The sequence below is a fragment of the Chelmon rostratus genome, chromosome 14 (assembly GCF_017976325.1).
Source record: "Chelmon rostratus isolate fCheRos1 chromosome 14, fCheRos1.pri, whole genome shotgun sequence".
Taxonomy (NCBI): domain Eukaryota; kingdom Metazoa; phylum Chordata; class Actinopteri; order Chaetodontiformes; family Chaetodontidae; genus Chelmon; species Chelmon rostratus.
The window spans coordinates 13,895,129-13,912,984 of NC_055671.1; the positions used below are offsets into that span (position 1 = coordinate 13,895,129).

The 17,856-nt window shown below is 44.5% G+C and overlaps 1 protein-coding gene across 2 annotated transcripts in view; it reads right to left on the bottom strand.

Moving 5' to 3' along the window:
• Positions 1 to 17,856, bottom strand: part of nbeaa (neurobeachin a) — a 92,563-nt gene that overhangs the window by 14,886 nt on the left and 59,821 nt on the right. The window contains exons 18-38 of one of the 2 annotated variants that reach the window (XM_041951652.1): positions 17,028 to 17,136; positions 16,767 to 16,848; positions 16,361 to 16,484; positions 16,035 to 16,227; positions 14,257 to 14,943; positions 13,615 to 14,064; positions 12,534 to 12,751; positions 12,075 to 12,228; positions 11,450 to 11,473; positions 10,896 to 10,979; positions 9,973 to 10,153; positions 9,164 to 9,288; positions 8,609 to 8,677; positions 8,322 to 8,490; positions 7,559 to 7,950; positions 6,924 to 7,060; positions 5,189 to 5,343; positions 4,165 to 4,291; positions 2,936 to 3,055; positions 1,702 to 1,829; positions 925 to 986 (exon numbers count right to left, since the gene is read on the bottom strand). In XM_041951652.1, the coding sequence (XP_041807586.1) occupies positions 925 to 986; positions 1,702 to 1,829; positions 2,936 to 3,055; positions 4,165 to 4,291; positions 5,189 to 5,343; positions 6,924 to 7,060; positions 7,559 to 7,950; positions 8,322 to 8,490; positions 8,609 to 8,677; positions 9,164 to 9,288; positions 9,973 to 10,153; positions 10,896 to 10,979; positions 11,450 to 11,473; positions 12,075 to 12,228; positions 12,534 to 12,751; positions 13,615 to 14,064; positions 14,257 to 14,943; positions 16,035 to 16,227; positions 16,361 to 16,484; positions 16,767 to 16,848; positions 17,028 to 17,136 (3,790 nt within the window). Of the gene's footprint in view, positions 1 to 924; positions 987 to 1,695; positions 1,830 to 2,935; positions 3,056 to 4,164; positions 4,292 to 5,188; positions 5,344 to 6,923; positions 7,061 to 7,558; positions 7,951 to 8,321; positions 8,491 to 8,608; positions 8,678 to 9,163; positions 9,289 to 9,972; positions 10,154 to 10,895; positions 10,980 to 11,449; positions 11,474 to 12,074; positions 12,229 to 12,533; positions 12,752 to 13,614; positions 14,065 to 14,256; positions 14,944 to 16,034; positions 16,228 to 16,360; positions 16,485 to 16,766; positions 16,849 to 17,027; positions 17,137 to 17,856 lie in introns of both variants that reach the window. The other variant, XM_041951653.1, reaches the window with a different exon arrangement.

Genomic DNA, 17,856 nt, shown 5'->3' on the forward strand with positions numbered 1-17,856 from the left:
CCCCCCCCCCCCCATTCAGCGGATCGATATCTGGGCTAGGGTTCGCTCTCCGGGGCCTCTAATGGCAGACGAGGCCGGAGCCAGGGGTAATACTATACATGCTGACGAGCAGCCAGCCAGAGGGGAAGGAGAGGGAGTGGTGCGAGGAAAAGGCAGTGTTGAGAGCGGTGGAAGATGAAAGCAGTTGCCACTGGATCACTGGAGTTAAAATGGACCAGGAAAGCAGAGGTGCCTGATGGTGCAGTTGAAGATGGGGCAGGAAAAAAGGAGAGAAGAAAGCAGGGACCAAGAAAAAGAAGAGCAAGAGGAAAGAACTGAGGGGCTTCGCCAAGGACAAGAGCTCTTACAGGCTGTCAGACCCCGTAAAAAGAGAGAATAATAGGGAGAAACTTTGTAATAAAGAAGAAAAAGAGCGCTGGTGACCTTCGCCTTCAGGGGAATGCTCTGTAGTGGTAAGTGCTTCTCTGCTGTCGCCCTGTCTTTTGAGTGTTATTCAGGAAAACAGCGATACTGGCTTTTAAAGCAAGTCAGATAAATAACCCATAACAGTCTGAATTTATTAAGCTGTGATGCCTTTGTGATTTAATTTAGTCCTTAAATCCAGTACAAGAAAAGTTTACATGCATGTGATCGACACGGAAAATTTGCTTTCGTGGCCTTGACTTTGATGTGGGGAAAAGCGCGGTTTGATGATGCGTATGAGTTGATATTGTATTACATCTGCAATGCGCTCATTACACAGTCGACCCTGCCTCTGAGGGCAAATCGATAACTCAACAGCTTCCCATGTGCAGCCGACTTTTACGCTAATTATAACACTTTCTGACTGAGTTCGAAATGAGACAAGTTAAGGACGGCTTTGAGGATCACATGTGTAAGGACAGTTAACAGAGAGACAGAGAGGAGAGGTGAGGAGTTACCGACCTGAGAACAGAGCAGCATTACGAGCTCCACCACAGACGTGCTAGACTTCATACACACCAGACCTGCAGCACAGAAACACAGAGCACAGTCAGGAGCCTCTATTTCCTCCTCTCTGACACACACACACATCGCTGCCAGACACAAAAATATCATCAAAGAAGACACTGTAGTGTCAGCGGTTGCTGCTATTGCATACAGTAGTCACAGTCAAGTTTAAAGTTTATAAAAAGCATGCCACAGAGAAGACAGGAACAAACAGCAGAGAGAAAAGGTGGGGAAGGGAGGAGGGGGGAAGGAGCAGGAAGTGAGGGGAGGGAGAGAGAACATTGAGACGGTGGATCACGAAAACAGGACGCCAGGAAGCAGGTGGGCAGAGAGAGGAGTGCATCACATTTAGTACAATCTGTAATACCGCTGGTGTTAACGCTAAATCTGAACATAATCTGATTCTACAATGTTGACATGATCTAGCTAGCTGTTTGAAAAGGGTGCAAGATACTGACTTCATACCTGCTTTGACGAATGAGTGAAGCAGCCAGCTCAAAGACACTCGCTCACACGCTCAACCTCAGCACACATCCACTCGCTCACCCACTCGCTTCTTTTCACCCAGTCGTTCTCACACACACACACACACACACACACACACACACACACACACACACACACACACACACGCACACACACACACACACAACGCAGTGAGGGACAGTGAATGGGGAGACTCCACAGAGAGACGCCAGTTAGAGAAAAAGGAGCCGTGTACAGCACCTGTACCTTCTATGAGCAGTTCCTGCCCATGGCTACCCAGCAGCGTCCTGGACAGGAAGGGAGCAAAGTCCACAAAAATCTCCCTCAGCAGGGGGGCCACCTTCTCCAGAGCACGCTCCAGCTTGGTGGTGATGCTAAAAAATAAATAAATAAAAAAAATCGAGAGAAAGATGAAGAGAATGGGAGTGGAGGTAAAATAAGCAACTTACAGATGAGGGTAGAAAGGCATGTGGGGCAAAACTGCAAGGGGGGATATACAGTAGGTGACAAAGGAAGGAAAGCATGCAAGCAATGAGTAGAGACAGGCGAGAAAAAGGGAGGAGAGCAAAGCACAGGACAAATGACACAGGGGAGGAGAAGGGAAAAGGCGAGCTGAGAGGCATTCAAGTGAAAGAAATAGAAAAATGTCTGAAATGGACACAAAAGACACAAAAAATTCACAGAATCAAAGCATATGTAATGATTGTATGGAAGCACTATGCCTGGGTTAGTATTGATAAGTAACGGCTGATGGCACATCAGTTTTAACGTTAACAGTTGAGCTAATCAGCTTAGCATCTGTGGATGACTGAAGGTGGAAGTGCAATGAAAGCTAAACCTGCCCTTATTTTAAACTGCACAGGAAAACACTGTGTATATTGTGTCTTGACTTGTCTTGTAAGTGCTACACATCTTCCTTTGTGTGTGTGTGTGTGTGCACAGGTGTAGATCACGTGCAGAGTAAAATACCTCTATGTGCAGGAAGAGAACAGCAAAGCACACTAAACTATGGAGCCATGATGGCAGTGAAGTGCATGTTCTTGGCCTTATAAGCATGTGATTTTTGACACAGACCTGGGTCACTCCTGTTTACAAATCTCAATGTTGTTTTAACCCGCTAAAAGGACCAGATGAGTGACATCTGGAGGTTAAAACAAGCGTTCGAGTCATTTAAAGCAAGCTGTTCTTTGCAAAGACAGTTTGACTCAGGTCTGATCTTTGGTTTGGGGTTAGTGTGAGAAGACGACCATGCCAGAAGTGACAGAGTTGACTGTAATCATAAAAATATGAGCTGCTGCCCTGCAACAAAAGTAATGCTAACTGTCGAAGCTGTTAGCAAAAAGATGTCTGTCCTTTCTCCCATGGCATTCTGGGAACATTTAGTAGTGGCTGGGCGGAGCAGAGGGTGTGTGGTGGAGGTGGGGCAGAGGAGGAGAGGGGGTGGGGGTGGGGCATGGGGACAGGACGAGTATCTCCTTGCCTAAAACACTGTCCTGCATCTCGGGGAGCTGCCTGGAAGCCTGCCAGAGAGCTAAAAGACTTGAGCTCAGGGGGCGTCTGACCGCTGCGCAGCGCACACTGCGCCACCTCACAATAGGCACTGCAATACAAACCACACACACACACACACACACACACACACACACACACACACACACACACAAACACACACGTACAGACATGCACACTGATTAAGGAGCACATGCACACGCACGCACCCACCCACTCACATGCGTGTGCACTTTCAGAAGCACACGTAACGGCACAGATCACAACAAACTGTCTAAAATGTCTAAGGAGAGAGCACATGGACAGAAATGTTACAGTACAAACGGCCACAAAGTTCAAAGGAATTATTTATTCTTCTTACTGTTCTGCTGCTTCCTAATTACGAACAGTCTCATATCGCAGATCATCGGATATTTTATAAGTGAGTGTCAGATGCCTACACAGAATATGGAAAACAACTAGAACACAGATTTATGTTTATGACAATTTTATTTACACGTTTTCAAAGAAGAACTCGAAAGGACTGTTGACATCGTCATGATCTACAGTATACTGTAAGAGGAACATTACAACACAGCTGCCATGTCAGGGATGAAGAGCACCATAGTGTAGACTGAGTGAGATGTGTGGGCGGTTAATGCGTGCATGTGGGCAGAGCATATGTGCGCGTGAGTTACCACAGATACAGTAGTTTTACTAGTTCATTAGCTTGATTTCTGTTAGTCGATATCAGCTTTCGGAATCAGTCCTTTTTATGGCTGATAACTTCCAGTCATTTCACCCAGTACAATTGTCAAATTTGTCGTTCTTACATGTCGGAACATTTTTTGCATCTACGCTGCTCCTGACATCACAAATAATAATGAATAATATGAGGTACTGTCTGTAACCTAGGCCTCAAAAAGCATGTAGGTGCACCCCAGTTGTTCCCAATTCCAGACAAAACATATCTAACCCTGCTGTTTAACATCAGTATCATGACTGTGAGAGTGTACTGCTAGTGAGAACTCTTTGGGAAGGATGAGGACCTAAGTGTGAAGTGAAAGAGGGACGGGAATGGAGTGGAAAAACGACAGGCACCCAAGAAAACAGACAAATCAACGTAAAAACAAAAGCCAAGAGGAGGGGAAAAAAAGAAAGAGCGGGAGGAAAGTTAATGGTTGAAGCAATAAAGAGCTTTGTGATGTCGAGAGCTCTGACCTCATGTTCTCCATAGTGTCTTCCGGCATGGGCGCCACCGTCTGCACCGCTGGCAGATTCTTACTAGTCGCGCCGTTGACAAACGACGAAGAAGAGGAGGAGGACGAGGAGGCAGAGTCTGTGGCACCTAGACGGGAGGGCAGGAGGGAGAGTGGTGAAAAATAAGACATGCTTTATAATAACATGAGTCGAGCGTGACGGAGATTAGCGTGCAGGATAATAATAAAAGAAATGTATTAATGTCCCGATCAGCTGTGGCCAATTCAATTTGGAAAGTATTTCACCGGACGTGCTGCTGCGTGTCTTCTGGTAATGGCCCCCATTTGTGAAAATAGCTTTCCAATCAATATACAGAATCCATCCCCGGGAACAAATCCCTTCCTTGTCCATTATGCATGTATGATACTGTACAACACGTCTGAGCCTTGAATACAAATCCTTTTTGCAACAATGGATCTGCTGAGTCTGATGCTGCAGACAAACAGCGCTGACCTGCATGTCAGCTGATTATATTTGACTCTTATCTTGTTATTAAATTTATTCTTATTTAATACCATTTCTGGGTAAATAATCATAAATAATCTGTTTTTTCCTGCATGAGCCGTGAGCTGTGTGAAAAATACATGATCCAGCACAGGTGAGATATTTTAAATTTGCTGTGTTTTCTGCAACCGGATTGATCTGGATCCTGGATCTGTTGGTTCAGTTTGTTTCTATTCTAGTTCGCTCTGGCTGTCAAAGGACAGCAGAGTAAAGCATCAAAGAGTTTTGTAAAACCAGAAGAAATACAGCTGCTTCATCGAGCAGCCTTTGAATCGTGGAGGCCTTTCACACAAACACCTTTGTCATAATGCAGGTGTCTGTCTGCTGCCTTCCCGTAAATGCACACTGAATAGAAGCAGTGCAACAAATGTATGCAGGCAAAAACACCCAAAAGTATAAGCTGAAGGAATTAAGTTCATAGCATCGCAAAGAGAAAGGTGTGAAGAAAGATATGAGTTTCACAATGTACTACATCTCTCACCTGTAGTGTTGATCATGCTCTTGGGTGTTGCTGTCGCAGCAGCAAAAATGTTTGGTGTGCTGCCAGCGGTGGCTGCTCCACTGGTGGTGGGCGTGCCCACCGTGTTGACTGACAGGCTGCCAGGCGGCGGCTTTTTGACCGGAACCACGACGCTCCTGCAACAGATGAGACACGAGGGCATCAGACAAAGCTGCACACATGAGAGAGAACTCTCGGGTGACAACATCAGGGAGCAGGATATCAATATCAGGGAACACCTTTAATGTCAAACAAATATATACAACTATGATTCAAAAATGCTATGTACAAAGACAATATATTTAATGTTTGACCTCATCAGCTTCATTGATTTTTGTAAATATCTGCTTATTCTGCATTGATGACAGCAAAGCATTTCAAACAAGTTGGGACAGGAGCAACAAAAGATTGGGAAAGTTGTGGAACGCTCCAAAAACACCTGTTTGGAACATTCCACAGGTAAACAGGTTGATTGGTAACAGGTGATAGTATCATGATTGGGAATGAAAGTGACATCCTGGAAAGGCTCAGTCGTCCACAAGCGAGGATGGAGCGAGGTTCACCGCACTCACCACAACGCATGATTGTATACAGGAGATTACGACATGGGCTCAAGAACACTTTGTGAAACTGTTGTCAGTCACCACAGCTCGTTTGCAAATGATTGCATTCTGCCTTTATTTTTATTTTTACACAACGTCCCAACTTTTTTGGAATCAGGGTTGTAGTTGCAATGCACAATTAATATTTCAGTGTACGGATCGGTTTCTAATTGGTGTAAGGTTTCAAGAGAGTCTTGTGCCCTGCTCCTGATATCATCCATATATGCAGCGCTATAAAACCTGATTAACTCCCTAAAATGCCAACATTACAAGCACATAACAAAAATGTAGGGATGGTGAGTATTTAGATTTGAAAACCACAGCAGTGGCTGGTAGAATTTATATATCTTTAGAAACACAGCTAATGCTGTTTGTTAACAACTATGTACCCGGTGTGAATTTATAGAGGCTGATGGAATAGATGCATCAAGCCTGTCTGCACGAGTCAGATAGACTGATATATCGGGTAGGCATCTTGCAGATGGATATACAGCCATCCATGATCTATTATGCATATTGTCTTCAATCAATAACTTGGCTCTCAAGGACTGCCTCAGGGCAGGATCTAGGAGACTAAGTGGTGCACAGGAGACACAAGCAGGTTATCACTCAGTGGAGACACTATATGTGAACAGTTTTGAAAAGAGAGGAAAATCTGAGTCTCTGTTCAGACTTTATGTCCTGTCATGTCCCACGACTTTATTATTCAGCAGTAGTACCTCGATCCCTTCGCAATGTTTGTCTGAATGTAAGAAACTGCCATTGTGCTGAATTCACATTTTCATGTTTTTTTATCAGCGCATTAGTTTCATGGCAAGAAAAAATTAAACTCAATGTGACACATGACGCACGCTTGTGAATCTTGTAAATGTCACCATCTACAGAGCTTAGCTCAAAGGGGAGAATCAGTTTCCAAATACTAAATCAATTGATCGATTTCTGCATCCACTGTTTTTCCAAAACTGATCTGCAGCAATTTGACAAATAGCAGCATGCTAATACGTATTTGAAAAAGATCAGCAATGGCTAAAAAAAACGATTCATTGATGGATGTGTCAGGCTGCGCTGGCTCTGTTTTTCTGCCTCTTATAGGTCAAACAGTAACTGGGACTGACCTGTCGAAGGAGTGGAACTGCATGGGCAGCATGGGATGCGTCTTCAGGGCAGGGTCTGGGTGGTAGGGCGTCGGCCCTGACTCCTGTCCCAAGTCCCCGCCGTCAACTGGAGCCGCCACCAAGCTCTTCAGGATCTCCTGCATTTCGGAGGAGAAGCCATCTGGTGACTACAGGACTGTGAGGAGTTTAATGGCTTGGCTAATTCTTGGTTGCTCTTCAGCTTCAAAAAGGGATTCCATGAGTTTGTAAATTCTGCTTTCAATGTAGGCTTTGCATAACACCTTTTCCAGCATCAAACTATGAATGTGAATGAGTAAGGACCTCTCTAAAAAAAGCGTAAGTTCAAAGATCTTTACACTATTCAGACATAGCATTAAAATCAGTCGAATATGATCCAACCACACAGCTAACAAGATGTGGCTTGATCAACCAAAATTTATTTTAAAGACATTAAGGATGCAGGGTGTGTATTTCCTGGCCTCAGTGAGCCACATTTATCTCTATGAGTGGAAATACATACATATATGCATATTAAAACATACTACATAATGGTTGCAGAAAGAAATCTAATCACTAGTCACTAGACATATCTGGATCCGAGCAGCCAGGTCTGAGTGGGGGTCACACAGACCCACCTTGACATTGATGCCTTTGTTTGTTTGGCTGATGCTGGAGATGGACGAAGGCGGGGCCTGGCTGGAGTTGGGGGTGGAACTGGGGTTGTGAGGAGAGTCCAGAAGGCTCTCCTGTGACCTCCTAACATCGGACAGGCTACACAAAAGATCTGTGCCTCCTCCCCCTCCTCCTACGCCTCCCATGTCTCTGTCTCTGTCTCTGTCTCTGTCTGTCTCTCTTCCCACCAGGCCGAGGCCGAGCCCCAGGCCCATCTCCGAGCCATTCAGGGACCCGGCCACGTGGCCCTCCTCTCCGATGCCTGAGTCTGTGTGGGGGAGTCCAGCCCGGGGAGAATCGTCCACGGGGGTGGGGGTCTGCTTGTCACGGTCAGAGAAGGCTGTGGATGGGTGCTCTGGAGGAAAGGAGAAGAAATAAAAGATGAAGTGTGATTTTATGAGGATAAATTGCGTTATAATTACACCAAAAATAGAATTTCTTTTTGTAGAAAGCATTGTGAAGAAACTCCACGACACATTGTCTCTTTTTAACATTTCATACTCAGTTATTTCCTCTCGCTTGTTAGCTTTCTTTGCTTATTCCTGTGTAAGTAATACCCTTCTGTCTTCCCCATTCTGTCTTGTCTAATTGTCTCGACAAAGGTATTGTTGTGTGCCTGAGGCCTGTATTCACTGTACCAGCACTACAGTGATGAGTCACCACGGGCTTATCCGAGATAACACCCTAATATTGAGGATATTGCAGCAAAAGAATGTCAAGATTCACCTGTACTGGTTGGGGAGTTGATCTCATGGCGGATGCTTCTCCCTGATAGGCTGGTGGACCTGCCAATCTCCCGCTGGGGTTCCAAAATGTCCCGGTACTTAGACACCATGAGAACTGAGATAAAGTAGACAACTGCCAACGCCAGAAACTGAGCCTGCTTACTGTCATCCTACAGCAAAATAGTACACACACACACAAACAAATTTATTCAGTAAAAACAACACTTTTTGCACTTTTACCCACATGCATTCTGTATACACTAAAAATACACACAAACACATGCTTACCACATCTCTGAAAACCACGGCTCGAAGACGATTGATGTCGACATCTTGCAGTAGTCTGTCTGGATCCTGCTAAATATGGAGGACAGACCGTCAAATGTGGTGTGTCATACATATGCACTTTTCTGTGTCACATTCAAACGCACAGTATATAACTTCTGCTGCTACTCAATCAGAACAACGAAAACAGAAGACGTCGTTTGATGAGGTATTGAGTGGCGTGGATCATTGGAGTTGTTGTCTTCATTGCTGATGAAAAGGTGTTCTCCACCTTCCTTCCTCACCCTCTGAAGTATCATCTGGTGTTTCCCCTGTCGCAATTGACAGGCGACCAAATGAAAAGCAGTGTTACCTTGAATAAAACTACAGATCCCTCTGGGTTTGAACATTGTTGGAAACACATCTAGTTTGGTAATGTAAGTACACAATTCAACAAAATATACAACATAGGTTTTGTCATTTTTAAGCATTTTAATGCAGAAATGTTACATATTGTACGTTTAAGAGTTGTGTGCAGAATTTGCTTTTGATTTGTGTGTGTGTGTGTGTGTGTGGTACCTTGCTGGTGGTGGAGGCACTGTGGAGGCTGTCCTGTGACTTGCTGCTGGTTAAGGAGGACTTGCAGCTCCGATCTCTCTGTCTCTGCCTGCACTCCAGACAGTTTCTCACTGCCACGCAGCATACTGATGGACACAGAGAGGTGGAGATGAAACCTGTGAGTATGATGTACTGGAAGGGGCTTTGAACATGCCGCAGCATTTCTTTTCTGGATGAAAACAGAAGCGGGGATGAATCCTGCAGATTGTTTATTGGCTCCTGTTTACCGGCTCCTTTGATGTACTACAGATGCACAGATTTGTTTGAAGGCTGGGTACATTAGATTCAAGACCAACCATGAACATGCAACATAAATCAATTACAGAAAGCCCTGTTATAAACTGGCCACCCTGAACAGCATAGGCAGGTGAAAAAAATATAAAGAATTTAATAGCTGAGAAATCAGAAGATGATACATTTTGAGCATCTGTATGCACATCTACTGCGCAATACACAATCAGTCTTAGGTTGTCTTACACACAAGTTTTATAGTTTAATTAGTTGGCAGACAGACAGAAAATAAATTCAAAAAAACTTAACGTATTGATTAAGATAAAATCACAAATTCTATGCTTCCAGCTGTTGAATGTTGTGGAATTTGAATACCTTTGGGTATGAAACTGATTCATAGAAAAATGATGAACCGTCACAAAAAGAACTTTTAGTTGCAGTCCTACACAACAAGCCCATGAAGGTGTGTGAGAGTCTAACTCTGCAGTCAAATGGCTTTAAATTTGGGTTAGGACTGGAGACATCAAACTAGCACACACCCAGGCGGAGGCACTGCCTCATCAGCCCTCCTGACGACATGTTCTTCTCCGCTTCAATCTCGCTGAAGTTGAGAGAGCTGGCAAACACCAGTACGTCCACCATGGCCATGAGACGAGACAGGAAGGTGACCGCTGTCTCTGAGGACATGCCCTGCGTCGCCTCGATGTTCTCCAACTCCGTCTGGGAAAGGGAGGATAAAACACACACGCGCTTGCCAGTTATTCAGTGAAAATGAACTGAACGCTCTCTCTTTTGTTTTTAAAAAGGTGCGGAAATACTGTCATGTCCCCTTTTCTCTTTAAAACAACAGAAGAAACCTTTAGACAATGTATGCAGCTGGGTCTTGCATGAGCATGACCGCAACAGTCATGGCTGGTGGTACCAACAAACAGGAAAAGCAACCTTTGAGTGTCATGCTGGTTAAGTGAAATACATACTTAAATGATGAAGTCTGGCAACATGAGGTACACAGAGGAGGTACAGCCTGATGACACACAGGTAATGGTAACAGTGGGATTGTGACAGTAGCAGTGTGGCCTATTAGCAGGAACAGTAGCAGTGTAGAGACAGGTACAGCTAGCCCAGAATAGACTTCACATAAAATTAAACAAAGTCCCCTTATGTTTACGCCAACGTATGTATTTAATTACCAAAACTTCAGTATATCTGTATTGAAAACAAATCTGCAGGCAGCATAGCAGGGGTTAAAACTTGCAATCAAACCAAGTGTGTGGTTTGCTGTGTCTCTGCTTCACTAAGCAGGACGTGCAGGGCTGTGGAGAGTCGACAAAGTGCGGGCTCGTCAGAGCAAGTGAGCACGGACATTTGGGGGAGAACAGACACACAAGGTGAGGACAGAAGGGCTTGGGTTGGTGCTCTTAGCTCTTCTGGTGATGGTGGGAGTCTCAGGCTCTTTACGCACCTCTCCCCCTGCGCCTCCTCCCCCAGGAACAGGGGTCACCTCCTCTCCCTTTGACCCCCTCTGGGGTCCGGCTCCTCCTGCCTTCTTTAGTGTTGATACAAATGGGACAGGCTTAGCAGTTGCAACCCCCAAGGACTTTTGGAAAACTCATGCTTTTTCTCTCATAAAATATACTATTTTCACCTCTATATATATATTCTCACTTTAATTTCTCATTATAATCATTCCTGACCGTCTGAGCTTTTTTGTCTATTTCAATCCCCCGTATTTGTATAAATATTCTAATAGTGTTAGAATATCATACAAAGTGTATCTAGTTCAATATATCTAGTCCTTAGAACTTTAAGAACTTGATACACTGAGGCAGAGAGATCAATGCATACCCACAGTAGATACAAACATTATAAGGGGAAGTACTGATTAGCAGCAAAGGAGCACAACAAATAGAAACACTATGGATGTCAGACAAGCAAGGTTTAGTGTCAGTCACAATGGTAAATAAACCAGAACGAAGTATTAGTAGAATAGAAAGAGAGGAAGAAACTGCGACTTACAGTGTTGGCACTACTCTTAGAACTCTGCACATGCAAAAACAGACAAAAAACAGAGACAAAAAAGACAAGAAAATACACAGAATACATGTAACACAGAGAGGAAAAGAAAAAAAGAAAGATGATTGAATTAAATAGATTAGCAAACTATCAAATTAAATAAATTGTTAATTAAAGGGATCAGAACAAAGATCAAATAAAGGTTAAAATACTGTGCAAGAAGTGTTTGATTGCTGTTTAAATATACGGATACAGATGAGAGGAATCCAGAGAATGATCTTGAAGGTTTAATTAGTGAACCCATTTTTAAATTTAAGGCCAAATGAAATAGAACTTTTTGCAAGTATAAAATTCAGCCTTTAAGGCTCATGACATCATTGTTGATCTATCATGATTTTATAGGTTAAAGAAAGCTACAAAATATAAAATATAAAAAACAGACACAACAATTTCTTTAACCTATTTGATCATGCAAGATCAACGCTGCACTGAGCAGGAGGGGGGATCATCTAAAGTGGGTTCTTCAAAGTCTGCATTTGTTGTCAACGCCTGCGTCGAAATCCTGTGAAGCAGGTGTTGACCTGCAGTTTTCCCTCCTACCACAGAGGGGCAGAGTGGAGCCACTTACAGAAGGGGAGGTGGCAGCAGACAGGAGAGGCAGGATGCCTCCGCAGGCGATGATGATGTTGTCCACCATCTGAGAAATGAGGTGGATCGTGTTGTGGACGAAGATGATGTTCTCATTGCTGTTCACAAAATCCATCACTGACTTGGTGGAGTGGCTGAAATGGAAAATTAGAGTTGGATGAACAACAGAAAAATGGAGTTTGGAAATTGAGACATCATAGCCATTCCATTTATTTTTGGATATTTTCAGTCTGATCTAAATTGTCATACAAACACTAGTGGAATTATTGTATGGCACAAAATATCTTGCTATTACAGTAACACATCAGAGGGTTGCTCAAAAGTGTCTTCTAATCTGATCTTCTAATCAGAATTAAACATATAAACATAGAAAAACCAGCTGACCTTATTTTGTGCTTGACTTGCAAGAGACACACACACCTCAAACACCTTCACTCACCTCCTCCACACATGCACGTCAGTCTCCAGGGCAAAGAGCAGGTCAGTGAGCAACCTCTGGTGCATTGGCGACCACTTGAACTCTGGGATGCGGAACATGGTTGTGCGTGGGCCGGGGCTGAACTGTCGGCGCTGCTCCTCCGTCATGGGCATGCCCCTGAAACCCAGATCAACGCGTAGGTCCCGCTCCAGCTGGGCTGCAGTACGACCATGGAGGGCCTGCAGAATGGTGGAGGCAAAGATGCAGTCAGGTAGCTGAACGCATCTCTTACTAGTCTTGTATAAAACTTGGAGTTGTGAAGTTCAGGTTCATAAGAGAAACCTCAGAGGACTCTCTGGGATTCTGTATTCACTCAGCTGTTAAGGAGACTTGGTGTACAGTATGTGTCAGCAGTCATTCGGCTTTTCTGTCCAGACAAACTGTCCGTGGCTGAACTTTTTACACTAATCAACATAATCACATTGGGTCAGCGGTGGCTGGAAACCAAGGCTTGAGACCAAAGGTTAACCTATTCAATCCCTGAAACGGCAGGATTAATCTAGGTGGGGCAAGTGTAAGAGCACTTCTCCCTCCATCCTTACCACCAATGAGGTACTCATGACCAAGGCCGTTAAACCCTCACTCCTTTAATGGATCAGGTCAGAGACCGACAGATCAGACTGTATGAAGCAGTTTCCACGCTGATGTGATTTTGTTTCAGGAGGTTCCAGCTTGCAAGAACAAAATAACGACAAGTAGCAGCCAACCAAAGCTTCCCAAGTGTGTTAGATTTTAGCTGAAAAACAGCCAAAAATTATCTGAGGAGAATGTTTGATCACAAGGATGATAAAGTATAGACTTTTGTTCTCCTAATAATGTCATACAATTATCACATGCTAAAGTCAAAACCACACGTCTTTATACATTCTGAAAAAAGGTCACGGGAAATAAAGGGCTTCCCTCTTTAAAATACAGTCTGCATTGTAGCTGCAGAAGTACAGTAGGTGCAACTGCATCCTACGTAAAGTCCAGTAACAGTGAGCCAGCAACTTATGTGCAGACCTGTGTGAACGAATCAGACACATGTTCACCATGAACACACCTGAGTGGTCGCAGTAGTCTGGATCTTCTTTGTGTCCTTGTCTTTCCCATCATCCGACCTCTCTGTATCAGAGGTGGTGCTGGCCGTGTCTCCTCCGGTCTTAAGCCCCGCAGCCTCTCCCTCTGGTCCGGATGTGCCCTCTCCCTCTGGGAAATCTGGTCTCGAGGCTCCCTGGATCTGGGTTTGGCTCTCAGCCTCGGCGATGGAGCTGATGTCAGCAAGAGGGCTCTGGATCTTGAAGGGCCCGTCCTCCGGAAGCTCCCCAGATGTGTGGCTCTGGGTCTGTGTTAAATCAGAGCCGCAACTCGTCATGTGGGCCAGCAGGCTGAGGTCGTCACTGGCGCTGGTGGTGGAGTGAGCTGGGACCGGGCCGGATGGAGTGGGCTGGTCTGGACTCGGCAGCACAAGGGGGTCTGTGGCTGCCAGAGCTGGAAGCAGCTTCTCGTCGACCTGGAAGAGACGAATGAGGTGATAAAAAAAAATTTGGACAAGTCTTCAGCAACAACATTTCTTCCTTTTGGGAAAGTAGGAAGACTAAGAAGTGGTAGAGATGCAACAGTTACTGATTGGTGGAGTATATTCTAAGTCAGGAGGGGAAGATTTTTAGCAATCAGTGACAATTATCCTCATATAACATCCTACCTTGCTGAAGAGAAATCCGTTGTTGCTCGGGACACTGTCCTTCTCGTCAGCCAATGTGATGAGTGGACCCATGTTCCCATCATCCTCCAGGTTGACTCCCGAGAGTCCCAGACTTGACCCCATTCCGACCCCTGAGCCTGGCGTGTCATCTTTAGGCGCCAGATTCCCATTTAGGTTTTGAACTACAGCACAGTAAGCACTGTCCAGGAGAGAATCCACCTCTACCAGAGGTCCGTTCTCTATTCCTCCACCACCTCCTCCACCTACACTTCCACTAAGGCCCTCTGGAGACAAGTCCAAATCGTCCAACTTCACTTCTGTGGCCTCCACCTTCTCTGCTTTAATGTCTACGAGCAGGTCGTGGACCTCCACCCTCACCCCCGGACCAGCGCTCTGCTCCCCGGGTGTCAGGGCCTCTCCATTGGGTCGCTTCACGGCACCTTCGGCGAGGAGGTTGCGCGAGTCTCCGCCAGCCCCCTCGCTGTACTCAGCCTCGCTCTCAGGTGTCTGCGTCTGGGAGTTGTCGTCGATCTCCAGGTTGCCGTTGACAACAGGGGCAGGCGTGGCGGAAAGTCCAGAGATGGTGGACACGGAGCCTTTCTTCCCTTTCTTCATGTTTTCCTCCTCCTGCCGCTGGTACTCTTCGTACATCTTAGCCAAATACTCTTTATGAGCTTCGTAGGTCACCTGTGACAGATGGTGCGGATATAATTGATTATGTGATCAGAACACAAGCGGTGACAAGTTAACCTTCACATCAATAACTTCACCAGGTAGTCTTTATGGGACTCATAGATCATCTGCACCAAAGGCCCGATGGATGAAACTGGGACACCAGCCTAACGGGACTATTAGACCACCATCCATAATGTCCCCTCATTTTTGCACAGCGACGAGAAAATGGGTGAGTTAAATTTCCACCAGCGAACAGAGAGGCGATCAGTATTGAAAATGATATCTACTGAATCATATGAATCATATGCCAGCAGCATGGTACTCATTCTGGGCTTTTCAAGTCACTGAAAAAAGTACAAATCAATAATTTTTTTTAGCCTTTAAGTAAGCATCACTCAAAAATATCAATACCTACGAATCAATATCATCAGTTCTGTGTGTTCACTTTTAGTGCAATAGATTTCAAATTCAGTGATCTCTCCCAACTTTAGCCACATTTCACAAATCAGTATCAGTCGATTTTTTTAACATCAGACAAAGGAGCATAAAGACATGTGACTGTGGGGAAACTAACCGTGTCTTAAAGGAAAAGTCCACCCCCACCCCCGACTGTACCATCTCATTCTACAGTATATTGATTAATTAATCAGCGATCATCAGTGGCATTAAGTAGTGATTAACCTTGTTATTGTGTCAACCTTCCTTATCTACTTCTACAGGATTTGCTGATATTTCAAATTTCCTTTCAGCAGCTTCCAAAAAACAGGCTGTAATTTTACATTAAGAGTTTTACATCACTCATAATGATTAGGTTTTCTAGTCATTTGAGGCTGCTCTTGATGAGAAAATAGGTATTTCTGTCTCTTCACAAGTGGATTTCTTCATGTATGATTGATGGTTGTGAAGCAAAATGGTGAGCATAGAGAAAAGCCTTTGATCTTTGATTCTTCAAACAAAATCTGACATTTACTGTGGATAAATTACAATCTTTATGCAGAAGTCTAAGAGAAATATAATGCAAAACAAAGAGTTGAATCCAGTGATGCAAAGTATTGTACACCAGTGTGATTAAGAGAGTTCAAAAGTGCGTATCCTGCTCTCACCTTGGAGTGTGCAATGGATAGGGTATCAACCCAGACCCTCCACCCTCCCCACTCGTATTTGATAGCATGGTAGAGCAGGATCCTAAAGATGTTGTACACCATCTCGGTTATTTTCTGCTCCTCTGGGTTCTTGGGGTTGATGTATCCGAGGGAGAACATCCAGTCCTGCCACACAGAGCACTGCAGCAGGCAGCTGGGACACAACACAAACGCTGTATGTGAGCTGGGCTGCAGCATGGGCTTAATATCAAAATATAACAATCGCTGTAGAAAGGAAATGACATGTAGTTGAGTGAATGCAAGGACGGCCATTTGGGTGCTCTTACCGCCGGTTCTCGCGGCTGTTACTGAAAAGTTTGATCATGTCAGAAAGAAAGAGTCTCCTGACTTCCATCAGCTCAGCGCTTGGAGAGGAGTTCTTCAGCAGGGTGGCCACTACCTTCAGAATCACTGGGTGGGAGGCAAAATCGGGTAATGGGGACGGGACGGGAAAGAGGAAGGAGATGAGAGGGTGGGAGAAGCAAATGCATAAAGAGTATTTTGAATGAGAGAGACAAGAATGTGAAGGACAGGAGAGCGTGAGGCAGATCAATAAGTGGGAGATGGCAGCAGTGACTGCTTCTGAATTCAGGCTTTGTTGTTTGTTTACTCGCATTAAAACAACTCTGCATCATTGGCAGAGCAAAGAACGCGGCGAGACAGACAGACGTGAGCTCGTGTTTTTGTACTTACTGGGATTCTGGATCTTGACAGTGGAGTCAGGCTCAGGGTGGGGTTTGTGAACCACCTGAGTGCAGACCTGCTCTGTCAGAATCTGCACAGACAGAAGATTAACAGCCGTCAATTAAATGCCAAGACAATCACTTGAATTCTGACAACTCAAAGGAGGGACTAAAAGGGCATCGCTGCATGTGCGTTGCTATAGCAATGCGGTGTGTGTGTGTGTGTGTGTGTGTGTGTGTGTGTGTGAGCTGCTGCCAAACTGTCACTTACCTCATACAGAGTGTTGTAGGTGGTGATAGAGACGGTGTTGGTGTGCATCATCAGCCTCTCCCCCAGCAATGTGAACAGACTGTGCGTGTGCATGATCTCTACCTTCCTCCTGCGGGGAAACACACACACACACACACACACACACACACACACACACACACACAGACACACACAGCATGCCATTCATAAGAGAATTTATGACAGTTGAAATTGACATTGATTGTCACTAGCCTGATGATGATCTCGTATTGGCTGGTGGCGCCATGTGGCCCCGTCGGCTATGATGGGAGCAAAGAGGATGAGAAATGAATACCAACAAGAGAAATTAACAAGAGGCATTAACAGAACACTGCAGGAGTCGCTGGGGCAACGTTCATATGGCTGCAAATGATTATGCTTGGCTATTAACCTTGCCAGTGGGCGAAAATTGTGTCTCTAAGAGGCTTTTAACTTGAGAGGCTCAGAAATCAGGGTTGACTAACTTTGAGTTTTTTTTTTTTATTCCATATTCCTGACTATAACCAGGTCATTAGAAATGAGAAATGAAGAAAAGTTTGGACAATATCTAATCACATATAAATATTCCTAACAAATCATTTAGCTCCCATTATCATGTTTTAATTAGTTTTTCAGTCAATTTAATGAGTTACTAATTTTACTCTCTATTCTAACAGAATAATTACATTATACAGAAAGTGCAAATTGTTTTTTCTGACATATAGTTCTCACCCCCTTGTCTGTTAGAAAAAATTGAATAAAAAACACAAAATACATAACTGAGGGCATGATGGCATACTTACATGGAAATAAACGCATTATGTCTATGAAT